The sequence below is a fragment of the Pogona vitticeps genome, chromosome 9 (assembly GCF_051106095.1).
Source record: "Pogona vitticeps strain Pit_001003342236 chromosome 9, PviZW2.1, whole genome shotgun sequence".
Lineage (NCBI taxonomy): Eukaryota > Metazoa > Chordata > Lepidosauria > Squamata > Agamidae > Pogona > Pogona vitticeps.
Window position 1 is genome coordinate 25,613,091 of NC_135791.1, and position 23,437 is coordinate 25,636,527.

General features: G+C 50.5%; 1 protein-coding gene across 1 annotated transcript in view; it reads left to right on the forward strand.

Annotated features, from left to right (window-relative positions):
* The first annotated feature begins 8,304 nt into the window (after positions 1 to 8,304).
* Positions 8,305 to 23,437, forward strand: part of HIF3A (hypoxia inducible factor 3 subunit alpha) — a 36,428-nt gene continuing 21,295 nt past the window's right edge. The window contains exon 1 of the mRNA XM_020787070.3: positions 8,305 to 8,458. Coding sequence (XP_020642729.3) covers positions 8,433 to 8,458 — 26 coding nt within the window. The 5' untranslated portion in view covers positions 8,305 to 8,432. The remainder of the gene's footprint in view (positions 8,459 to 23,437) is intronic.

Below are 23,437 nucleotides of genomic sequence, written 5' to 3' on the forward strand. Positions count from 1 at the left end.
CTATTCCATGGTTTCCTAATTTGCTTTTCAGTCAGTGTTTAAGAGGTACAAAAGTGCATCATTTGCATCAAAAATTATTTGTAATGTGAAATTCTTGTTTGTCCAAGAATGGACAGTTTAGGAAGAAAATTAATGAGAATAAAATGTTGAAACAGAAATCCATGAAGCCTATTTATTCACGTGAGATTTTAAAAAAGCATAGGACTCTTGTGAAAGAAAGAAAGAAAGAAAGAAAGAAAGAAAGAAAGAAAGAAAGAAAGAAAGAAAGAAAGAAAGAAAGAAAGAAAGAAAGAAACTAACTTTGTATACCTGGCTACATATTTTATGGAGCCTTAGTATCATTAGATTTAAAAAGCAAAATTCTTGCTAAGAGAAGCACAGTAAAAGAATAGCTGAGAGACAAATTAAAAATAGCAAGAGGTATTGTTTTCTCATGGTCCACATTCATAATCCGGTACAATCACTTTAAAAATGTTGTTCCCATATTGTTTCAACTTTTGATTTGGGATTTTTAAAACTGTTTATTTTATTGTATTAATTTTATTTGTTTATTTAACAATTTTAACACATCCACCCTCTTTGTGGACTGGCGTCTGTTTCCTGTGCCCCTTCCTGATGGGTTTGTTTTAACACTGGGGTCCTTTTCTGTTGACATGTAAGCGCAGCTAGTTGGTTTTACATACATCTGTAGAAGTCTGCCTTTCTGCACAGCCTGATTTGTTTCGCCAACAACATGGAAAACTCTCTAACGAAATTAAGTTGCTGAAGAAATATCTGTTAACCCAAGCATTTTTCTGATTCCTCCCCCCCCCCCATGATTTTTAGTGATTTATCAGCCAACCTTTAAAGTATTTTTAATGAATTATTTTTAATGGATTTTATTGTCTCATCTTTTTATTTACCTACACTTTCTCTTCTATTTGTTTTTATCATTAAACCGCTTTCAGATTTTTTTTTTCAAGGAATGAAAAGCTCTGTGAAATGAATGAGTAAAGGAAATAAGTGATGTCTGCCTGATGGTGCCATTTTGTTTTTTGTTTTTTCACCACTGGACCTCCCAAATGACTTTCATCATCATCATCATCGTCGTCGTCGTCGTCATGGGCCGACAAGTCCATTCTGACTTCTGCCAGTCTTTTTTCAGGGTCTTCCAGGAAGAGAATACTGTACTCAGAAGTGGTTTACCTTTTCTTTCCTCTAGGGGGAGCCCTGGGACCATGTGCAGCTGGCCCAAGGCTACCCAGGCTGGCTTTCCCCCCAGGAGATCCAGTGGGGGAATCGAACTCACAACTTCTGGCTCTGCAACCTGGTGCCTAAGCCACTGAGCTACCCAGCCAACTCCAAAACGACTTTAGCTGACTCTTAATTCCAATTAAAGACGCTTGAAATTGTTCCCCTGTAGTGGGCAAGTGATTTTTAATCTTTTTTAATTTGGCTTGATTCCTCGTTTTGTCGTTTCGCCGCAGGCTTCCATTTTGTCAAAGCCGTAATGGCGCCCGTGGCCTGGCCCTTGCAGATCGTCCATTTTTTTCAGCCCCACCCGACGCGGCTCGGCCGGCCGCCAGACCCTCGGCGTCTCTCCACACTCCGCCACCCGCTTTCCCGGCCCCCGTCGTTCCTGTCTCTCAGCATCTGGGCAGGTGGAACGGCCCAGCCCAGCTCGCCTTTGGCTTGGGGGATCAGTTTCCCGATAGAATTTGCGAAGGGTGCGAGAAGACTCTGCTCACAGACACCTTCTATTTGCTCAGTTTATTTAAAAATATCTATATATTCCCCACCCACCCGAAAGCTTAGAAAAATTATTTTTCAGACGCCAGCTCTCGGAAGGTCTCCACGGAATGGCCCCTGGCTGGGCTCGTTCGAAAGGAACTTTTCCAAGATTCTGTCCTCCATTAACAAATTCCGTACGGGTGTACCCAATTCATGAACACGACTGTGACATGGAAATACAAATTCACAACAAATGCATGGCCAAGTGAATGTATTTTTAACAGGCTCTGGAAAATATTGGTGCCTGTCACAGCGCAGCAGCCGTGTGTGTAGGGGGGGAGACATCTAAATTTGGGGTGCTGGAATGGAGGTACCCCTCCTCACGGTTCCTCCTAACATATGTGTTACAAGTCACACAAAGACCCGCAGCCCTGCCTCCAGAGTTCAACAATCAGGTTATGGGAGAAGGCGCTTCTTCACGGAAACTTTTCCCAAATTTAGGGCATGATATATATCAATAACATTCCTTTCTGTTTGGACAGGTATCGGCAGCCTGTGGAGTTATTTTAGCAAAGAGTGTAACATTCCTTATGCTCTGCCCGGGGACTTAACTACCGACATGTCATGAGCTGTGTGTTCTGTGCCAGTCTCCAAGGGACGCCCCAGAGCGGGCGCATTGTGGTCTTGGATCCCAGTGAGCAGTGTAGGATGTAGGCGGCGGATGCTCAAGCGAGTCCATCCCAGTCAGACGGACAAGGTCTCAGGCTGCTGATGGAGATCTCAGGGAATCACTCTGTCTTTGTGGGTCTCCAGGTGGAGAGACACATCTCAAGGCCGGCAGGAGCAGAAGAGCAGTGCTTATTGTGTGTGAAGTGTCTTTAAAGCCTGGGTACCTGTCTCTTCCCAATCCCCTGCGAAAGCGTGCGCAGGAATGTTGTGCTTCCACAGCATAGATACCAGAGATGGGCATGTGCCGGTTCGACAGTTCGTGCCGGTTCGTTTAGTGGCCTAACATTGGATTGGCACTTCAAAGCCCCGCCTCCTCCGGTGGGTGCCCACTCTGAGGCGGAGCGTAGAGGAGGCAGGGCAGGGAGGCCGGGCTGCTGCCTCCAAGTGGGTGCCTGCTGGAGGAGGCGGGGCTTTGAAGCACTGAACACAGTTCAGCCAATAAAAGAACCAGTGGGACGTGCCCATCTCTAACTGGTACACCAAAAAGCCAGGCGCATGGGAAAGGTGGGAGAGAGAGAGAGAGAGAGAGAGAGAGAGAGAGAGAGAATGAACTCAAGTGGGCTGGTTATGTCATTTAGAAGAAGGTAGGGAGTGGATACCAAGTGTCTGATTTCCCCATCTTTATCCCCTTCCAGCCCCCCATTCCTCTGCTGCTCAGCACCTCCTGCTTCTCCATTTTGGGTCACTTTCACTTCACCCTTCCTCATACATTGGCACTGCAGCGTTAGAACTCCCCCACCCATGCGAGAATAGTGGCATAGCGGTAATCTGACATAGCGCTAATCTAATTTAGACTGTCCACAGACATCACTGCATATGGGAATTGTCTTAGCGCTAAACTCCTCCCCCGTAGTGCAAGGCAGGACAAAAAGATACGCCTTGGTTTTCAGAAGGCAAACGGGTGCGGGGATGCACGAGGGAGGCAGAGAAGACGAGAAAAGAAATTTAAAAACCCAAATGCCTGGATATTAAGGAAATTCCAACACGATTAATCCACAACACGCTCCGTAGAGCAGCACGTATGCCTAGATGTTGGTGCTAATCAGCTTTTGGGAAACATTAATGACCAGTATTAAATTTGTAATGGTTGTTCCCGTCATCTCCTTGCCTTTCAGAAAAGAATGAAGCTCGGTAAAAATATACTGTATATCAAAAGTGATTCTAGGGTAAGGCTGGAATGGGGAACAAGATCTCTCTCTCTTTCTCTCTCTTTTAATCTACACTAGAGGAGACCTGCTGAATCCAAGGGATTTACATCAGCATTGCCTGTGCCAGCGATTAACACGGTGCAGCCTCCTGTACCTGGCGCTGGGTTGGATTTTGGCCATGGTATTCTTAGATCAAGTATTTGATCTAAGACTGAACGGGGCACAGTTGCCAAGGGAGCTCTTGCGACGACAAAGGCACCTACGCATTCATTCAAGCTTTTTCTTTTTTTTAAATAAAGGATTCTGGTCGCTGTTCCCACTTGTAGAAGGATCCTCATTCTTCACGTACGAGAAGAAAGGGCAGCCGAATGAGGTCTCGAGCGCTCCCAGACACAAACAATCCCACCCTAATCCTGGGAGACGTTTCCTGCTGACTCACTGCCAGCTCGGTGCTGTTTCTAAGCAAAGTTAAGCAGACGTTGCCAGTGACAAAGCGTGTGTGGCTTTTGGGTTAGGGAACTCCCGGACTCGGAAAAACTTGTACTTCTTTGGCCTGCGAGGCCCAGGATACCTCAGTCCAGTGCGGCCAGTGGCCACCCTAGCTAAGCTCCGGGGAGAGGACTCCAATGGAAAAACAGAGCCGTTCAGGCAGAATGAGAAACAAGGGCTTCCTCTCCAACATCGGCCATTATTCCTCTATTAAAACACTTTATGTCCTGCCCTCTATCAAAAAATTCCAGGCGAAGAATTAGCTTAAGACAGGCAAATGATTTAAAGAAATGTCCTGAAATCTGTTGGGGAGATATGCCAGTGTTAAGGGCAGTTGCATAAATCATAGCTGTGAATGGCTCCTAGCGAAATAGTTGCCGTTCGCATTCCTAGTCACATGCCATGTTGTGTGACCAGCACATGGCCAGGAATGTGGACGGCAACACATTGACTAGCAACGATTCTGATTCTGCCCAGTATAAAGCAGCGTTAGACAATTTAAAGCAAGGTCGAGCCAGTGAAGACTTTGTACATTGTGTCAGAATTCCAACCATGATCTCTAGTCCTAAAAAGCTTTAATTAACAGCCGGGTTTTATCTTGGCACTGAAATGAAGCCAGTGTCAGCACCAGTCGGGCCTCTATAGGGAGGGCATTCCTCAGCCAAAGTGTCAGCTGAGAAGCCCTTCCTTCATAACTCTACAAAACCCAGTTGCTCCCACCGATGTGACATCCCCCAAAGCCTGGGTAGTTGTATACAGAAGAGACACAATTTTTGAGAAACTGGGTGCATATTTTACCCAACATCTTTGCTTGTATTGCAACCTTCCCGATGCTTGCTACTGCATCTGCTTATTTTTTTTATTGCATTCTTGCACTTCCTTTGGAAATATATTGCATTTTATAACCGATTATAATTGTTTATGCTCCCTTGCTTGTCTCCTACCCTCAGCTTCAAAGTGCCCAACCCTCCTGGACGGCCAAGAGCTTCCAAAAGTTACTTATTTGGTCCACATCCTATAGGTAAGTAAAGGAAATGTGGTAAAAGACAGCTTAGCTCTCTCTCCAGTGTACGTTCAGTCAATGAAAATTAAAACAGGCAGCACTGCCGGCGGAACTCCCCAACACTTGGAGGAGTGGTGAGCAGATAACAGCGCTCCTCTTTATTGGGTAACATGGGCTATTAAGTAATCTCTAGCTCCCAAATTCACTTTTCCTTTGTGAAAAACACACACAACTGAAACAGAATTGTCCTCCTATGCCATTTATGCCCCAAGGACCAATCATTTCACCTCATCAGCCTTGTTGTGTCTGGTTACTGATTTCTGCTAACGGGCTTTCAGCAACCTCATTAATAAAGCACAAAGCCCAGAGAGGATTCGTTTGCTTCGTTGCTGCCTGTAGGGAAACAGACAGGATCTGTCCATCAGCAAGATACTCCCATAAATGCGGCATTTGAATTATGCAAACAATGAAAACACAGAGAGGCTGTGGGGAAGATCAAAATCGGCAGCGCTGTTCCAAAACAGCGCTGCTGCGATTCTCTCACTTGCACCAATATCATTCTCTGTTCATTTTTTTTTTTTTACTTTTGGTTCAAGGTAGCAAAATTTGAGAATTCGTTGTTTGTTGCTTGATTCGGCTTTTCTTGAATGACAGCCCTTCGAAGCCATCTGTTAGCAGTTGCAAACTGAACCCTTTTATTTCCCCAGAGGTGGTAAAAAGCATATACCCAGTGTAGTGCAGTGGAGAGAACGATGGATTAGGACTCAGGAGACCTGTGTTCGAATCCTCCCTGAGCCATGGGAACATACGTTGGGGAGAGGGAGCAGCACGAGTCAAACCGCCCTTTAAATATCTCACTTCCCTTGAAAGCCCAGTTAGAATAGCTGGAAGTCAGATGCAATATGATGGCATACGGCACACATAGAGACTGAGTAGGCAACTCTGGACAGCCTGGTTGCTTTGAATCTTCCTTAAAGAAAGGCAGACCATTATAAAGGCTAGCAAAGGTAATGATGCAATGGGGGAAGGAGGAGAGATGCATCTTATTTATTAATTAATTTATTAAAAGATATTTGTATCCCGCCTTTGTCCTTTAAAACAGGACGGAGAGATCAGAGACCAGCCCTAGCTTCTCCCCAGTTGATGGCATTTTGACATGAGGCTCCCATCTGTGGATTTTCTCCCTACCCTGCCCTGGATGATGATGGACCTTCAGATATTTCTGGAGGGCATCTGTGGGGAAGGCTGATGGGTGAACCAGCAGTGCCCTCTGCTGGACAAAGAAAGCCTGATCTTCCTTTGAGGAGTAGGGTCTACTCCGTCCATCCATTCTTTAAAGTTGGAAGACTAAATAAATTTGTCAGGTTAAAGTCATCCTTACCCACCGGCATTTTACAAGCCCAGATGTGATCCGTATGACAAAGATGTTTCAAAAGGTAGCTCACACATGGAACAGCTGAAAAGGTGAAGTCATGGCTCAAAACTCCACTTAGAATTGGGACCAACAGATTTGGGTCTGAATGGATGCAGTGGCTTCCTGGCCCACTCTGATATCCATTGACCCATTCCCAAAGATTAATATCTACTGGGGTGGATGATTCACCCTGCTTAACACTGGGTGCATTTCATCGTTGACTGAATTGTCACCGGTGCACTTTTGCCATTTTCTTTAGTCTAGCTCCACATTTTACTGTTCTTCGCTCTACGGATGAACCTGCTTCGGATCTTGGTCTGAACGTTTACAAAAGCTATTCGTGATGCTGCCGTTCTCCTTCTGAAACACATCCCACACATTCTGACTATAATCCAGAGTGGATTTGCTGCCACTGCTAACGTGGAGTCACCAGCGAACCCCAAAGTGGAGTTGATGACTCATGTTCTAGTTTACATTACAGAACCCAATCTTCCAAGAAGCTAAGACCCAAATCCGACTGTGATTCGTCCTCTTCCACGCACTACCACATCCTTGGAACCCAACCTGAATCTGCAATTTTAAAATTATTTTTATCAGTGCCTGGACAAGAAGATTAGAAAGGTTTGCAACTGTTTGCTCCTCCTGGATAGGTGCATAAAATACTTCCGTGTGTCACTGTGGCTTTTATACCGACACTTTATTTTTTTTATATTTATGCTACTCCACTTCTTAGAGAGGCGTTTTATTTTAGGAAATGTCTTGTTTGGCTTTACTGTGAGAACAACGGCTGGAGAGTGGCTAATCAGGGCTTGAGTTTTGCCTAGGATAAAAATAAATGAAATAACGTACAACATAATGTTGCCTACGGTATTATCCGGGGGATAGAATTGCAGAGACACGGATTGCAGGGAGCTCCTTTTGCCGCAAGGGGGCGCCTCTCAACCACCATTGTAACCCCCCGGGGAGAAATTTTAGGTCCGCTTCGGCCACTTAACGTGTGGACGAGCAGACTTTAGGGAGGAGATTTAAAACGGGGGAACCTACAGCCGCCTTCTAGGGGCGCTTGAGTCGGTGGGCTTGGAGGGAGCCGGCTGGACGGCCGATCGTGTGCCGAGAAGCTAGGCGTGGCGGTGAGGGATGGTTGCAGGCTGACCTCCCCCCCCCCGGTCTGTTCCTACCTGTTAACCCCTTCCCCGCCCCCGCCCCCGCCCTCCAACCTGCCTGGAGATCCGAAGTAGGCGCCCAGCTGGTTTCAGCCGGCGTCGACACGGCCGAGCCACGGAGCTGCAAAAAAAGCCAAACCAAAAAAAAAAAAAAACACCAAAAACCCGGATCCACCCAGCTTGCGGCAAGCCCACTAGCTCACCAAACAGGTGTGAGTCCAGATTCACTCCGGATTGGGAGAGCTCTGCTTTTACTCTCTCCCCCCGCCCTCGACCCCACCCCCGGGCCGTGCCAGAGCGCCCACCGGCCGCCGCAGAGGGGCACCCTCGCCTTAGCCAGCTGCCAGCAGAAGGCGGGGGTGGGGTGGGGGGGTGGGGGGGTGCGGGAGAAGGAGCGAGAGGGAGGGAGGGAGGGAGGGCGAAGGCGACCCCCCCCAAGTCTCGGAGTGACACCCCAGCGCCCAATCACCGCGCGCATCCACCCGAGGAGGCGTGCCAAAAAAAGTGGCTTGGATCTGCAGGGCTTGGAGAGGAGAGGGGGGGGACACCAACCTTGGGGGGTGGGAGGGGGAGCCAATGGCACGGATGGGGGAGGGGCGGTGGGAGTAGCCTGGAGGGGAGTGGGCTTCGGGAGGGGGGAGGGGGAAAAAGAGCGCAGGCAGAGAGAGAGAGAGAGAGAGAGAGAGAGAGAAGCGCAGGAAGGACAGAGGAGGGAGCGCAGAGCGCAAAGCCGACCAAGGGAGCCGGACCGGGGGAGCCGGGAGATCTGCCTCGCGATGGAGAATGGGTTGCAATGCCCAAGGTAAACCCGAAAAGTCCGGGGGCGGGGAGGCCGGTTTGCGGGCGCAGCCTCCTTTTCTCCCCCCCCACCCCCGCGGGAAATATTTTCGGGGCGTGCGCCGCGGTGAGCTCTGCGCCGGCGGGATGCGCGAGAAATGCGCACTCCCCGTTTTGGATAGCGGGGGGGGGGGGCGCGCTTTATTTTTCTTGCGATCCTTTTTTTTCCTGCAGGGGTCTCTTCCAGCCGGCGGTGGCTCTCACCCCGAAAATTAGGGCGATTTCTTATTTTATTTTTTTTAAGAAAAACACACACACCTTAAGGGAGGGACGATGCCATGCACAGTCAGCAGATTTGGCTCCCCCTTCCCCCGTCGGGTGTCTGGATTTCTGGGGTTCCACACAGGACGCCCCCCCTCCTCGGGAAAATTTAATAAACCGAAAAAACCCAGCCGCCTTCCTTGCAAAATTCCCGGGGTCTTTTTAACACCTTGGGGCGCTTTTGCTGGGGGCGGGACGTGCCTGCGGGGTCCCTGCGGCGGCGTGGGAGGTGAGCTTGGATCGGTGTTTGGAAAAAAAATGCTCAATGAATTCAGGGGACCGGGTTTTACCTCCGGCTGGCCAAAGAGTCACCCCGTGGCGACATGTTGCCGTGGTGGGTGCATGGAATTTGCTCCCCCCCCCGACTTTCTTTCGAGCTAGGAGGAAGAAAGAGTTGTATTTTTTTTTTTAAATTATGTCCTCTCGGCTGCAAGGGAATCCAGTCGCTTACAGTGGAGCGCGGTGCCAAGGGCAAAAGAAGAAGAAAAAAAAAATCCATCAGCAATTAGAATTCTTGGGGGAGAGGAAAAGGTGGCCGCGTAGTTGTTCCGGATTCGCTCGCCAGCGCAGGCTGCTTGCCAGCCCAAACAGTGGGAGGCTCTGATCCTGAAATAGCCTCGCGCCCCCCCCCCAAAAAAGAGGCACCGGCTTGCGACAGTTTTCCCTTCCCGGGAGTCGTGTGGATGCAGCTTGGTCGCCCGCATGCCTTGTTTACAACGGCTGTAATCTCTTATCATGGCCTCTCTCTCTGCGGACTGCCTTTAGACCCGGCTGGGTAATCTAATCATATGGATTAGATGTAGGGATGGGGGGTGGGCGGAAAGGAGGAACTCTGCAAAGAAGGAACAAAATAGGAAGGGTGTTCAAAAAGAGGTGCCTTTTCAGAAACACCTGCACCAGGGAGCTTTTAACATTCTTTGATATGCCCGGGCATAGACATGCACACCTAGATCTGTGCAGGTCTGTTTAGATGTACTGTATATATACAGTACAGTATATTGATTTAAAGGATGTCTGCAGGGGAAAGGAAAACCAGCAAGTGCACGGGGCAGAGCTCTTTCCAAATCTGTGCGCCTTTGGCAGGCAGAGCGTTGGCAGGCATCTTCGTACAGTAGCGCCAGGGGAGTAAAAAAAAAAGCCCGAAAACCTCTGACGGGAAAAGGCTGGGGCAATGGAATGGTCTGGCCGCTTTCTGAGGAGGATGATGATGGTTGTGATGAAGAATGTTTGCAGTCAGGGGACCCTGGCTTCTTTAGATAGAGCCCCCCTTTCATGAATTTGGCAGTGGAGGGGGCTATTTTAGCGACTGGGAGGCTGACCCGGTTTGTCCCGTGCGGGAATTTAAATGGCCAGCAAAAGCGAGGGCATGGGAAGATGGGCAGGAAAAGGGGGCTTATGGGGTCAGGATGTTGTTGGGAAGGAGGTGTATGCTTTTTTTTTTTTTTTGAGGTGCAAAAAGGTTTTTAAGAACCAGACTGGAGACCTGGAAGAAGTCCCCGAGTAGAACTCAGCACATTTCCTCCCCGTGGAATGTGGGCAGACTTGGGGTGGTGGAAATATGTGGGGTCGAAGGGGTGCAGACTGTTCCAGAAGTGGGTCACAGCAAGTCGGATAGAGGGTGGCCGAGCTGTTTTGCGGGATGGGGGCCAGGTACGGCTCACGGGAGGTTGGCACAGCGTCCCGTTTGCGGTGTGCTTTTTGGCTGTGGGCGCAGCAAGCTTTTTGGTGTGTGATGCCATGAGACAAGGGCGTGGAGCCGTGGCAATGCCCCAGTGCCCAGGTGGGCGTGTTGCTCTCTGTTGCTCCTCTCCGTCCTTTGGGCTGGATGATGACAAACCCACCTCGCTTCATGTCCCGTTGCAGAACTTGGCCTCTGTCCCTGGCATCGGTCGGAAGGGCACAAGTCCAGTGTGGACCTCATGGGGTGGTTCGGTGTTTTCCTTTTCCCCCGCTTTACTCCATTTCCCTTAATGAGGGATTAAGCCAAGAACCAAGAGCAGGCAGAAGTGGAGAGGTGTCCAATGAACACTCAAAAAGGAGAGTCCGTATAATTCAGCCAGTGGTGGAGTGTGCGGGTGGGTGTGATTTGCTGTTTTGGCTAAAATGGCATCTGTCAGGTCGCTCTGGACCGGCTTATTGTGGACTAAAGAGATCACCTTTTTAAAAGGATCAGCTGCCTCTGGCAGTTCTGCTAAAATCCCTCTGCACTCCCCCCCTCTGCTCTAACCATTAGTCAGTGCTGCCTTTTAGATGGCTGGAGAAAGCACCTAAACGTCGCAACGCCCAGACACAGCCTCTTGATTACCAGATCCTGCATTTTCTCCGTTAAGGCAATCACTGTGATCTACTAAATCACTGTGGTCTCAAATGCAGGCAGGGGTTTCCGACCGCAGATCTTGCCTCTTTTCCCTCTCCACCGTGACATCACCGCCCCCTCCTGGCTGGGGCAAAAATTGCCTCTGTCAGTTCTTTTCCTTACGAGGACTGGCCCGCTTAAGGCAAAGATCTGCATGCTATATTCCGATAAACCACGGGTGAATGGGGACCATAGCCCATAGTTGACCCCCCCACCTCGCACCCTGGTACAATCCATGCATTCATGGTGCAATGTCCGCATCCATATTTGAGGTGCCCCGACAGGACCCCCCATGTGGGCTAATTGTGGCTCCGAAAGGTTTTGCAGACAGATGTCTGTCTGAAGGACCCAGAACCCCGATCCTGTTTTGGACCCTAGAGACAAATGCACTGGGCCCGAGGCCAGCCGTTTGCGATGCCTGCAGCCTGTGCCCTCCCTTAAAGCTTGCTTTGTAGGAAGACGGTTTGTGTTTTAATCCGGCCTGCCCCCCCTCCAGCTGGCAAGGCGTTGCTTCCTCGTAAGAAGCCTGGCAGTTCCTGTTGAGCCGGGTACCCTTGGCTTCTCTCCTGCCTCCGCTGTGTAGCTTCCCTGGCACGGGCCAGCGTTTGCCCCCTTGCCTGCGGCCAGCGCCCCCTCGTGGCGTGCCCAGGAGCTGCTGCTGCTGACTGTACCTCCTTGCCTCAGCGTTTTCTCTGTCCGCAGGCGGATTGACTGGCATGTGGCCCAGCCCTGCCTCCTGCTTCTCAACACATGTCCTTCCTCCGCAGCCTTTTTTTTTTTTTTTGCTGTGGACGGTTTCCCTCCACCCGGGGAAGCCCGTGGCCCTCGCATGCCGGAGGACGGACACATGACCAGTCTTGTCGGCATCACGTGTTCCCTGCCCTGTGCCAGGCCGTGACGCGGTGGGCGGAGGTAGGGGGCAGTTCCTATATGGAGAGGAGCCCTCTTCTCGGCTGGAGGTTGGCAGCGAGACGGCGGATGGTGGCCGCTGCGGGCCGGCTGGGCGATGGGGACGCAGCAGGCCCTGTGGGCATTTGGCCCCCTTTGATGGTGAGTGTGGGCACTGGAGGGCACCGGGCACAACTGCCGGCTCGCCTTGGCTCCCCTCCTGGTGGTCTTCTCCTTTCATTCCTTCCCCCCCCCCACTTCTGTCTCCCCACATTCCTTGTTCGCCTCTTGGCTCTGTTCTCTTTTTGGATATGCTCTCACCCATCTCTCATCAGATCTTGGGTTCCTCCTGTGTGGGCTTTTCGGCTTTCTGCTCTGTTCCTTCTCACGCGTGTGGGTTTTCTCCGGCTCTTCCCTTTCCCTTCCCTGGATTTTTTTTCCTCATCCGCGTGTTACCTGCTCCTCGTCTAGCGGTGTGTCTTGCCTTCCCCTCGTCTGGTGCCCGCTTTGATCTCTTTTGTTACTTCCCTAGGCACACGCTGTGCTTATTCCATCCTCTTGGCACAGGCTGGCGTTTGAAACTTATCATCATCCATGCCTTCCGTATCTCTTTCTAGCACCCTTTCGTTGCCTGTACTCTGTCTTTCGTGTGTCCCTTTCTACTCATCTTGTTCCCAGCTTTTTAAAATGTCTCCTGTTCTCTTCTCTCTGTCTTCTTCTTCTTCTTGATGGACCTGTTGCTCCTTGGTCTCTCCTTCCCCCCCAGCTGCCAGCTTCTCCCAGTCTGTGCTTAGGGGAGATCCGTGCTTCGTTTCCCCGAAGCCGACCTTGCTCCTTAAGGCTTACGGAAGTGGCCGGAGATCTCCAGCCGCACAGAACCCGTGGAAAAATACGGTTTGGCTTGACTCACGGCGCTGCGTCGGGCTGATGCTTGCGAACCCAGAACTCGGCAGGAGTGGGTCTGTTCTTTCTCCGCTTTGGCTCACGCTTTGATCCACCGCGTCCAGACGACGTTGTGTTTCTGTTGGTGGTGCTTTTTACAATGTTTAGTTTGTTTGTTTGTTTTGCTTTTCCTTCTGAAACTGGGAACAGTGACATGGGACTCTTGGCGAAAGAGGACCGAAACTGGGAGGAAGATATTAAAGATTTGTGAGGGTGATGGTGTTCTCCTGAGATAGGAAGCCGGAACATGCATTTAGACCTTCTGGCCCCAGGAAAGGAGCTGTTTGAGGGATTGGCAGCAGGAGTTTTCTCAGGATGCCTGGATTCTTTTTCCGGGACCTCCGTGCAAATGAATCGGGGTCTAGTTTTGAGGCTGGGCCTCCGTTTCCACCTCCTGTAAACTGGACAGTAGATGAGAACAGAACACCATTTCTTATTGCTTATGTTTTTTTTTATCTTCCTGGATGAGCTATGGAATGTCAAGAATTGGTATTTTGGACTCTTGGATCTGAATGGCCGGCAGGAGGAGCCGGCGGGGGGGGGGGGGTGGAAGGAGATTTTTGGTGCTTTATGCTGATCAGATCCTTCTCTCCCTCCCTGCCTCCCTCTCTGTCAATAAGCCAGCTAAGGTTACTGATGGTATTTTGAAAGAGTTGAGTGAACAGTTCTATCTCCGTGTAAAGAGGCCTCTTGCCTGCTTGTAAGGTCTCTCCGTGGTTGTGTCTGTTGAATTGTCACTGATTTGTTTTCTAAAATAAGCGCCTGGACTCACACTGGCCTGAAAACAGTCTTGTCTCCTGCTGGCCTCTTATATCGTCTAGGAGCTGGCCATGTTATTTGCTGGGGGGAGTAAAAGATCTCTGTGCATGCTCAGAAATCCTCTTTTTATTAGAGGATAAAACCAGAGCCCCATCTAAGACTGAGGCCGAGATCAGATGATGCTCCTATGAGCGTCAAAGCACAAAGTAGTCCAAAGACGTGATGTTGGTTGGCATTGTATCCTAGGAGAGGGTTCAGACGTGCTCTGTGGGGTAGGCCCATCCTTCCACACAGGGTAGAGGATGGTCATTGACTTTGCAGGGTGGGCAACGTTAAAGCACTGTCTACATTTGCTATTCTGTGCACTACTGATAATCTTTGGGAAGAACTCGCCTTGAGATCCCTACGTGAGGCTCCATTCATAGAGAGTTCCCAACCTTGCCGTTTGGAGGAGGTTTGCCTCGTTTTATTTTCACAGCGTAAGAGAACTGATTTGCCCAGGGTCACTGTCACTCCCAGCAGGCAGAGTTGAGGTTGCATTTTGCATTTGAGGGTTTGATCCTTGCCACCCCAAACGCGGCCTGCGGTCCTCTTCGCCTGCTGCCGGAGAGAATCTTGGATGCCGTCGGCAAGCATTGTTTTCATGAATGAAAGGGAACGACAGAAGCAACGCTAGGCGACTCGCGCTTTCCTTGGTATCCCTTCCGCGTGATCTCTAATAAGAGGATGTGTAAAGCCAATACGAGAAAATGCGTTGCGTGTCTCAAGGGCTTTGCTTTCTCAAATATATATCCATTTTTTGCACGCTTAAGAGCAAAGTGGGGTGTGTGTGAGAGACCACAGCTGGTCCCCCCCCCCAAAAAAATCTGAAGCCATTTTGAACCCCTAGTGTGGGAGGTGGCTGGAAAGGGGAAGGTCTTTAAGGTCACGTTATAGACCTACATTGACCCTCAGCTCTTTAATCCCCCTTTTGTACTGTAAGGCAGGGTGGTAAAAAGTGTCACTTTGCATTTCTCCTCTTGCTGGTTATTAGCATGGAGCAAAACATGACTAATGATTCTAGTCCACATGGTTATATCCATTTTCCTTTAGTTTTGTGGAAAGTTTCTGCCCTGTCCTTCTGTAGCTTAGGATTGCTTAGCAACATTGAGTGATTGGTCAGTATGAGGGGATGATGACCAGTGTTCGGTGTTAATTCATATGGAACACGAACGATGTATTTTGTTGCTGTTCGCTTTCCTCGATTCAGATGTGCGCTTGTTTTCCAGCCCTCAGTGGTCTCTGCTTTTTTTTCTCCGACTACAAGAATCTGGGCTTGCAGGTCAGTCAGATGAAACTCATCTCTGTTGCAGTTCTTCATTATTGAAGATTAGCTGGCTGTCTCTCACCACCTCTTCCCCATTTGTTGTTGTTTAGTCCTTAAATTGTGTCCGACTCTTCGTAACCCCATGGACCAGAGCACGCCAGGCCCTCCTGTCTTCCACTGCCTCCCGGAGTTGTGTCAAATTCATATTGGTTGCTTCGCAGACACTGTCCAGCCATCTCATCCTCTGTCGTCCCCTTCTCCTCTTGCCTTCACACTTTCCTAACATCAGGGTCTTTTCTGGGGAGTCTTCTCTTCTCGTGAAATGGCCAAAGTATTGGAGCCTCAGCTTCAGGATCTGTCCTTCCAGGGAGCACTCAGGGTTGATTTTCTTCAGAACGGATAGGTTTGTTCTCCTTGCAGTCCAGGGGACTCTCAAGAGTCTCCTCCAGCACCACTATTCAAAAGCATCAATTCTTTGGCCGTCAGCCTTCTTTATGGTCCAGCTCTCACTTCTGTACATCACTACTGGAAAAACCATAACTTTGACTATGCGGACCTTTGTCGGCAAGGTGATGTCTCTGCTTTTTAAGATGCTGTCTAGGTTTGTCATCACTTTCCTCCCAAGAAGCAGGCGTCTTTTGATTTTGTGGCTGCTGTCCCCATCTGCAGTGATCACGGAGCCCAAGAAAGTAAAATCTGCCCCATTACAGATCACTGAACTCGCCAGGAAATGGTTATCTGTGTCTGCACAGCATTAAGTTGTCTTCTGATGGGGGGTGGGGGTGGTCAGGGGCCTTCCAGATGCTCATCTGTGTTTTGATCACAGATTTCGATTGAACGGTGCAACCAGAGTGTGCAAAAATTAAAAGTATTTGTTGTCCCAATTGTCTTTCTGGAAAATGGCGTGCATGTGTGTGTGTGTGTCTGGTGGTACATTTCCTGTCCAGATCGGTCAGCGGTTAGAAGGCATAATGAGCATTTTTCTTCAGTCATGCTTTTTGTTTCCCTTCCGCCTGAATGCTGTGTCTGTTTGTGAAGCGGTTTTTCTCCGATGCCAACGGGGCGCCGAGCTTTCTCCCCTCCCCTCCGGCCCACCCTTTAAATCCTGGTTTGAAACAAACCGTCTCCTGCTCTCGAGTCCAAACTGAACAACAAAGCCTTGCGCTGGCCCCATAAACCATGGTTTGATCCTGGTTTGTGGCGAAGGCACAGCCCCTTAGTAAAAAGGCAAGTTATGTTTTTTTCCCCCTCAAACCAGGATTATTGGAAGGAGGAAATCATGTGTACCTGTGGACAGAGAAGTTGGACGTTCGGAGCGTTCCAAGTCATGCTTTGGGGCTCACTCTGAACTGCGTTTACGTGTTTTTAAAACAGTAAGAACGTAAGATGAGGAAGCAGGACCTAGTTGTCAGTGGGTGGCATCCTCTCACCTCGAATGCTCTCTGTTCTCCTCGTTCCGTAAGGTATCCTGAATTCTCATTTGGGAAATAAACCAAAGGTAGAAAGGATTAGGAACCCCGGCAACCCTCCGCTTTTTCTGGGGAGAGAAGCTTGTTTGTAATAGGGACTCCGGACTCGGTAACAAAGACTCAGATTTCCTTCCAGGACACACACAAGAACAGACGCATAACATTTTCTGGTCCTGTTGTTGATCCTGGTTCAACATGTTTTGGAAAAACCGACCGAGTCTGTTCACAGGAGATTAAAAAAAAAGAGTTGGGGACGGGTTGAACAGCCGTCCGTGGGCAACGATCCCTCTCTCTCTCTACCTGCCTTCAGCGCTCTTGGGAGGGGTGTGTCATCCGTCTTTAGCCACAAACCTCCTTGTTCCACTTTTGGCTGTGTGAAAAGCGTGCGGCTCCCATAATTAGGGGGTCGTGCCCCTATAGGTGCCAGCTGGGCAGGTTTTGCCCGGCTTTCCTTGACTGCGGGCACCGTGATGGGCTGTTTTGTGTGTCAGCGGATCTTGACGATGTGCAAACGGATCTTGACGATGCGTCTTGCTGGAACGGAAGACTTTTGGAGAAGATGTTCTGAGGAGTTAGATTAAAAGGCCAACAGAAGCTGCAATACCCCTCCATCTTCTCATATGAAAAGAAAGAGGAGAGTTGTTCTTATCCGCCCACCCTGCAGTGTAGGGCAAGGAGGTCATAGATGAAGCCTCACAGATATGAGGTGAACACCCAAAGGGCTGTCGAATCAGTAGGAGAGAGAGGGAAAAAAAAATCCTAACCTTTCCGCTAAGCCTCTGGTTGATTTAAAATGAGACAAAAATATGGAGCAGGCAGGAGAAACACATTAGGAGAGATAACCTCTCTTACTTACCAATTACCACAGGCTTAACTATTTCTTGGTGAGCTGTACTTGGTAGGCAAACATTAAAGCACACTAGATGGGTAGCTCCCTTCCCTCTTTGATTGCATTTTCATTGACAAAATGGCAGTGTTGAGTCTATGGCCGCATATAGAGAAGGGTGGTAGTTATTCCGGATTCCTTCTTGCAGAATATCTGGGTGCAAACTTGAAGCAGGTGGCCAGAGGGGTTGGGAGCAGATCTTCGAAGGGAGGGGAAGCGTGGAGGATTGTAAGGTTATCAAAAATGGTTAGGCGTGGGTGGATGAGTGGACGGACATTTGTATATACGGTAAAGTGATAAAAGAGTGGGTTTCTCTGTTCTGTCACGTCTCTTTTATGGGAACCCCTTTCTGTCTTGTGTGTGTGTGTGTCTGAGACAGACGGATCCTCTGTTGATTCCCTCAGATGAATGCATTTCCAAATGATCTTTTGAAGGGACGGAGGGACATTTTACGGTCAGCACTGTGGGGCTGAGGCTGCATCAGAGCCCCCAAATCAGGAAGAAGTGGCCATCGGAGCGTGTCCTGTTTTCCTGCTATGCTGTCAAGGAAGTTGCCTCCAACTCCTTCTGTGTTTGACAACCGTGAGGAGAATTTGAACGGTTTTGTTGCTGAGGAAAGGGCGGTCGTCTTGCAAGGTTGATCTTTAAAATGCAACCCACTTCCTCTGTATATAAATATGTGTGTTTGTGTGCACGAATTTATGTGCCTTCTCTTTATCCTACTTGGCTGTTCTTCGGTTTGGGGCTGTCCTCGCTCACTTCCACACCCCCTGGCCGGTTTTCTCAATCTCTCCCCCCCCCCCCCCGAAAAAAAACAACCCACAACCCTAGTACAGTGTCGAATCCTGCCAGCTGATGCTGCCAAGGCCGGCCCACCTGGCCGAGGGCCCCAGCGTTGCGCATGGGAGCCGGGCGCCCAATGGCAGCGCCGTGTTCCCAGCTGAAATTAGCAAGCAAACAGGAAAAAAGGCCGGGCGCTGGTTGGCTGCTCCGGGCCTACCCCGGGCCCCCTCCCGTCGCTCGGCTCACGTAGCCCCGGCCTGAGCGAGAGGCCTCTGGGCCGCTTTCCAAGCGATGGTGGGGGCCGGCGGGCTCCAGGGGTGGGTGGGTTGGGGAAAGGCAGCTTTTTGCTGCTGCTGCGGCTGCTGCTGAAGAGGACTGGGGTGGTTAAGGCTGCCTCAAGCCCCACATGCCTGCCCCCCCTCCAGCCCGGTGCTTTAAAGGGGTCAGGCCAGATGCTGGCGTGGGGGTGCCACTCCCAGGGAGGAATCGGCGCCCAGCCCACTTCTGCAACTCCCAAGGCCTTGTCATGGGTGGGCATCGCTGGCAACATTAGCCAAGGGGGTCGGGCGCCGTAGATTTCCCGGCCGAAAAAGCCTAGAAAAGATGGTTCAGAGCTGGGTCAAGTGCTTGGCCAGCGGTGACGAGTGGGTTCCGAGGTACGGTGGCCTCGTGAATGAATGGCCTCCGAAAGGTCCTCTCGCTAACAGCGCCTGCTCAGGTCTTGCAAAGCGGTGGCTTCCTTGATTGAATCAATCCATCTCACCTGCAGCCTTCCTCTTTTCCCAAGAGTCATGTCGAATGTCCGTTGTCATTTGGTCTCGTATATCCTTTTAGGTTTAGGCAACCCCTTTCTTTCCCAGGGGAACCCCAAAGTCTCTTTTACACCCCATTCCCTACCCCCTTGTTACCTTCCAGAATAGTGGGTATAAACTGTCCATCCTAAAAACCACTGCACATTCGGTTTTTACTCTCTTGGAAATTGTACATATCTATAAAAAGAGTCTAAGTTTGGAAGGAAGAAAAAAAAATCTATTGCCTGGTATGTTTTTATTATCTCCTTCCCGTGGAGGGCTTCGGGTTAGGACGGCATGCGAGCTGTCTCCCATCCCCTTCTCTGAGGGCTTGGGAAAGTTACTTTATTAGTCCTGAAATCCTTTTTGTCTATGCTAGCTGGGGGGGTGGGCGGCGGAGTAGGGGTGGTATGTGGATAATGGGACTTGTAGTCTAAAGGAGTAGCTTTTTGCAGACTTTGTAGTCTTCCCATTGCACGTTCCTTGCCTTCACCTGAAATGAAGAGTCAGCCTCAGAATCACGCTCGCTACAAAAAAGGAGAACTTTTTTCTTCAAAACAAACACGGGAACCCAAAACAAAACACGGAAATTGATACTGTGGAACCACGAAAGGACAACAAATTCATTTCAGCGAGGGGTGTGCTTTTGTAGATTTGTGACCCACTTCTTCACATGTGGAGCTTTTTACGTAGGGGAAGGAGGCAGGATTGGACCCGAGCGTGTGAAGGAGTGTGTGTTTGAGAGAGAGAGATTTACTGCCAGGAGGACTTGAATGGGGTCATCTGCTCATCTCTGCTGTGTCTCTTCTCTCCCCCCCCCCCCCAAGATTTGGGATGCCATTGAAGCCTAGTGGTGAAACCTGGTGGGGGAGCATGAGGTTGCAAGGGTAGTCATTGAGAACTGCAGAGTGTGCATGGGGGGGTCAAGGGTGCAATGAGAGAATCAAGCCACCGGGGTTCCCCCCCCCTGCACTTGAGGCAGTGCGGTGCAGGAGTCACACCAAACCACCAGGATTCCTGGATTCTTTTTGAAGTCGCTCCCCTTTTGTAGGGCACTGGGTGAATCTGCCGGCGTGGGTGTCCCGGCCTTGACGCTTGCGAGGAACCTCTCTGGCTTCCTGGCCGGCACCAGGGAGGGGGGGCAGTTTGTTCCGTCTCTCTGCCCTTATTCACACGCTATGTATGTTCTTGGCTTCTTCTGCTGGCTCGGCCAGAGAACAGGTCGTGGATGGGAGCCAAGCCCCGGCGGCCTCGTCAGCTTTTAGCTCTCCGGCTCAACCCTCAGGAATGCCACCACTGCCGTCCCCGGCCTTTCTCAGCCGGCCTTGGAAGGCTGGGGCTCTTTGCTCCGGGAGGTGGAAGAGGGTGGGCCGTGGCCGTTCGGTGGCACAGAAGTGGGTGCTGTGCTGCTCCCCAGGCCCCGTTGGCTTGTCGCTGGTGGCGGCAGGCAGCACTTTGCCCACCTCTTAAGGAGCAGGCGCCTCCTTCCCCTCCATCACACACTGACCCCCTGGTCTTGTTGCCTCTGTCCCTGGCAACGACAAAAGGCACATTTTATTGGGGAAGAATACATCCGTGCTCCACACGATGAGTGGCAGCTGTCAGCCTGGAATCCCAGGATCTATGCATGCGCATGGGGGCGGGAGTATACACACAGATGTGCACACACACCGTTATTGTGTCGGCCTCAGGAGTCAGCTGCACCGAGAATGCCTCAAAAGGCTTGCCCCTATACGTTGATGTAACTCAAGTGTGCACGTTTCCATCACGCGGCTGTTGGTGGTGCAAGAAAGGGAGGTGCAGAATTTTTGAGGGTGCCATTAAAGAGGGCTCTTCCCTTTCGTACCTTGGAGCCCATTAGGCATCAAGGAGACTGGTGTCGTCGTTGTAACAAACGTTGGAATGGAGACCATCACCCACCGACGGGCTGGAAAGCACAGTGTCTAATGGGAGTTGATGTTGTTGTTATGGGCCGTCCGTGGTGACCCTAATTGGCTTTTCCAGGTGCGTGAGATGCTCACAGAATGATCTCCCTTAGCCACCTCTCGCTCAGCTGCTGTGGCTGGACTGGGATTTGAATCCAGCTCTCCGGAGTCCTAGATCACCGCTCTGTCCACTGAACTGCCCCAGCTTTCGAGAATGACCACCCTTTAACCAGCCTGATTGTCGCTCTGTTACACCTGTACAGGTGTGTCAGTGTGTTGTGTGGGTTTCTATATAGTCCCAAACCCCACAAATCTACACAATTGTGCACGCCAACCAAGGATGGCAGCCCGGTCAGGGCTGTCTTCAGGTTTTCTGGTTGCTACCCTGTGGAGCTGGCCTCGTTGCTTGTAAATAAATATAGAGCCTTAAGCTGTCCTTAATCCGTTGCGGGTTTGCTCCTTCTAAGCGCGGGGAAATCTTCCTTGCACGTTTCTTGCTTTGGGGTCCCCGAGCGCCGGAGTTTTATTTTTGCTTGTTCACCGGCTTTGGGCAAGCTCTCGTGCTGTTGACTTTGGTTCTCAACCTGAGAAATGGAAACCATTGTGACGAGGAGGGTGGAGATTCTTTTGCAAATTTAAGCCGCGTTTTTTTTTTTTTTGCATGTTAGAATCGTGAGGTGCCGTCCAGTCATTTCTACCTTATGATGACCTTAAGAACGAGCCACCTCCGTAATGCCCGGTGCTCAGCTCTGGCAAACTCAAAGCGGTGGCTTCTGTTAGGGGGTCGACCCTCTGCGCATTCGGCGGTCCTCTTTCCCCGTTGCTTTCCGGATAAAGAAGGTTTCAGAATCTCAACAGAGGGATCTGAAAGTGCCATTCCTTCCCCCCTAAACCCAGCGCCGCCTTCCCTGAGCCGGTTCAGGTGAAAGGTAGCTCGCTCCTCCTTTATGTACACAAATAACATTCTCTCCAGATGTAAAGCTAGCTATAGGGTGGGGAGGCCGGTTCTTTGCCAGGAACATCGCGTTCCCACCCAACCCAGAGGGAAGAGGCCCTCGTGTGGGTGTGAAGAGCGGGGAACCATCGGAGTTGGCTTTGTACACACTCCTGGTTCACGGCCGCAGCGGGGTGCAGAGGGAAGTAAAATTTCATTCCGAAATATTCCTGGACCCACACTCCCTCCTTTCCCCGGTGGAAAAACAAGTTAGCTGCCGCTGGCTCTCTTGCCCCGTTGGCCCCCGTCTCGTTCCCCCTTAAAAATAAAAGGAGACCCCGTGGAATCCCTAAACATCACTCTTTCTGGAGGAGTAGATTTTAAAGAGGTAGATTCACCCTCTGCCTCTGGAGGCTAGTACAGTAAGGTTACTTAAGAGCAGGGAGAAGCAGAGGTGGGGATACAGGAGTGTTCCCCAAAAAGACGGGGTGTGTGCCTCTCCCCTCCTCTCTCTTTTTTTAGGGGTGACGCAAAAGGTTGTAAGAGGTGAGGGTGAAGGATCGGCGTTCTCCCGTCCTCTTCTCAACCGCCGAACCTTTCCTCCCGCCCCCCCTTTCCTTCCCTCCCTCCTCCAGGGATGAGTTCTTGGCACCTGGCCCTGTCTACAGTACACAGTGTCCTGGACCGATGTGGACAGAACAGCCAGAGGCACTGCCAAGAGCACGTGCGGCAGGAAAAGGAAGGCGGGCCCCTCTACACACGCACATGCACACACACACACACACACACATGCGCACACAGCTGTGATTAAGGCGCTTGGATCTGTGATGGGGCCGGGCGGCGAGAGCGCTTAAGGGGCAAGGCTTGGAGAAGAGAAGGAAGCGGTCGGTGCAAGGCCCAAATATTCCGTGTTATGCCGGCTAAAGGAAAGAGTAGAAAAAGAAGGGGGGAAAATATTGTAACATTTCAAAGACAAACAGGGGAAGGATAACTCCAGGGGTTTAGGCATCTGGCTATGGAGCCAGAGGTTGGGAGTTCAATCCTCCACTTGGGCCTCCTTGGCAAGGGGCTGGACTTGATGATCCCACAGGGTCCCTTCCAGCTCCGCATGCCTAAGATTATATTTTTAACAGGAGTGTCTGTGGATCAAAATCCACTTCTCCGGACCTCGTGGGGTCCAAACACACGCTCCTTGTGGTTTATTCCCATGCTGGTGAGAGAAAATGCCTAGGGGACCATGACAGATAAAGAGTCACAGTGCAGATTACCGAGGAAGGGACAGTGGTGTGATGTAGCTGCGTAAGCCGGTCTCAGTTTGTTGGAGAAAGACAAGGGGAAAAAAAAGCAGAGGAAATGGAAATGCTGGAGCATTTTTAAAGACAAACCATTGTATTGTATGACCACTGAGTACAGCTATGGCCTTGCTCAGGAACAGATCCATAAAGCTCTTGCACTAAAATAAAAAAATGTGTAAAGGAGGACTACCAGGCTGTGAATGAGCAGATCTTAGCCAGGGGATCCTCACCCAGTGTGATGGAGTGATGGACTTGAACTCTGGAGAAGAAGGTTCGATTCCCTGCCCAGCCACGGGAAGTCACTGGGGGAGCAGAACTGGTAAAACCACTCCTTAAATATCTCACTGAC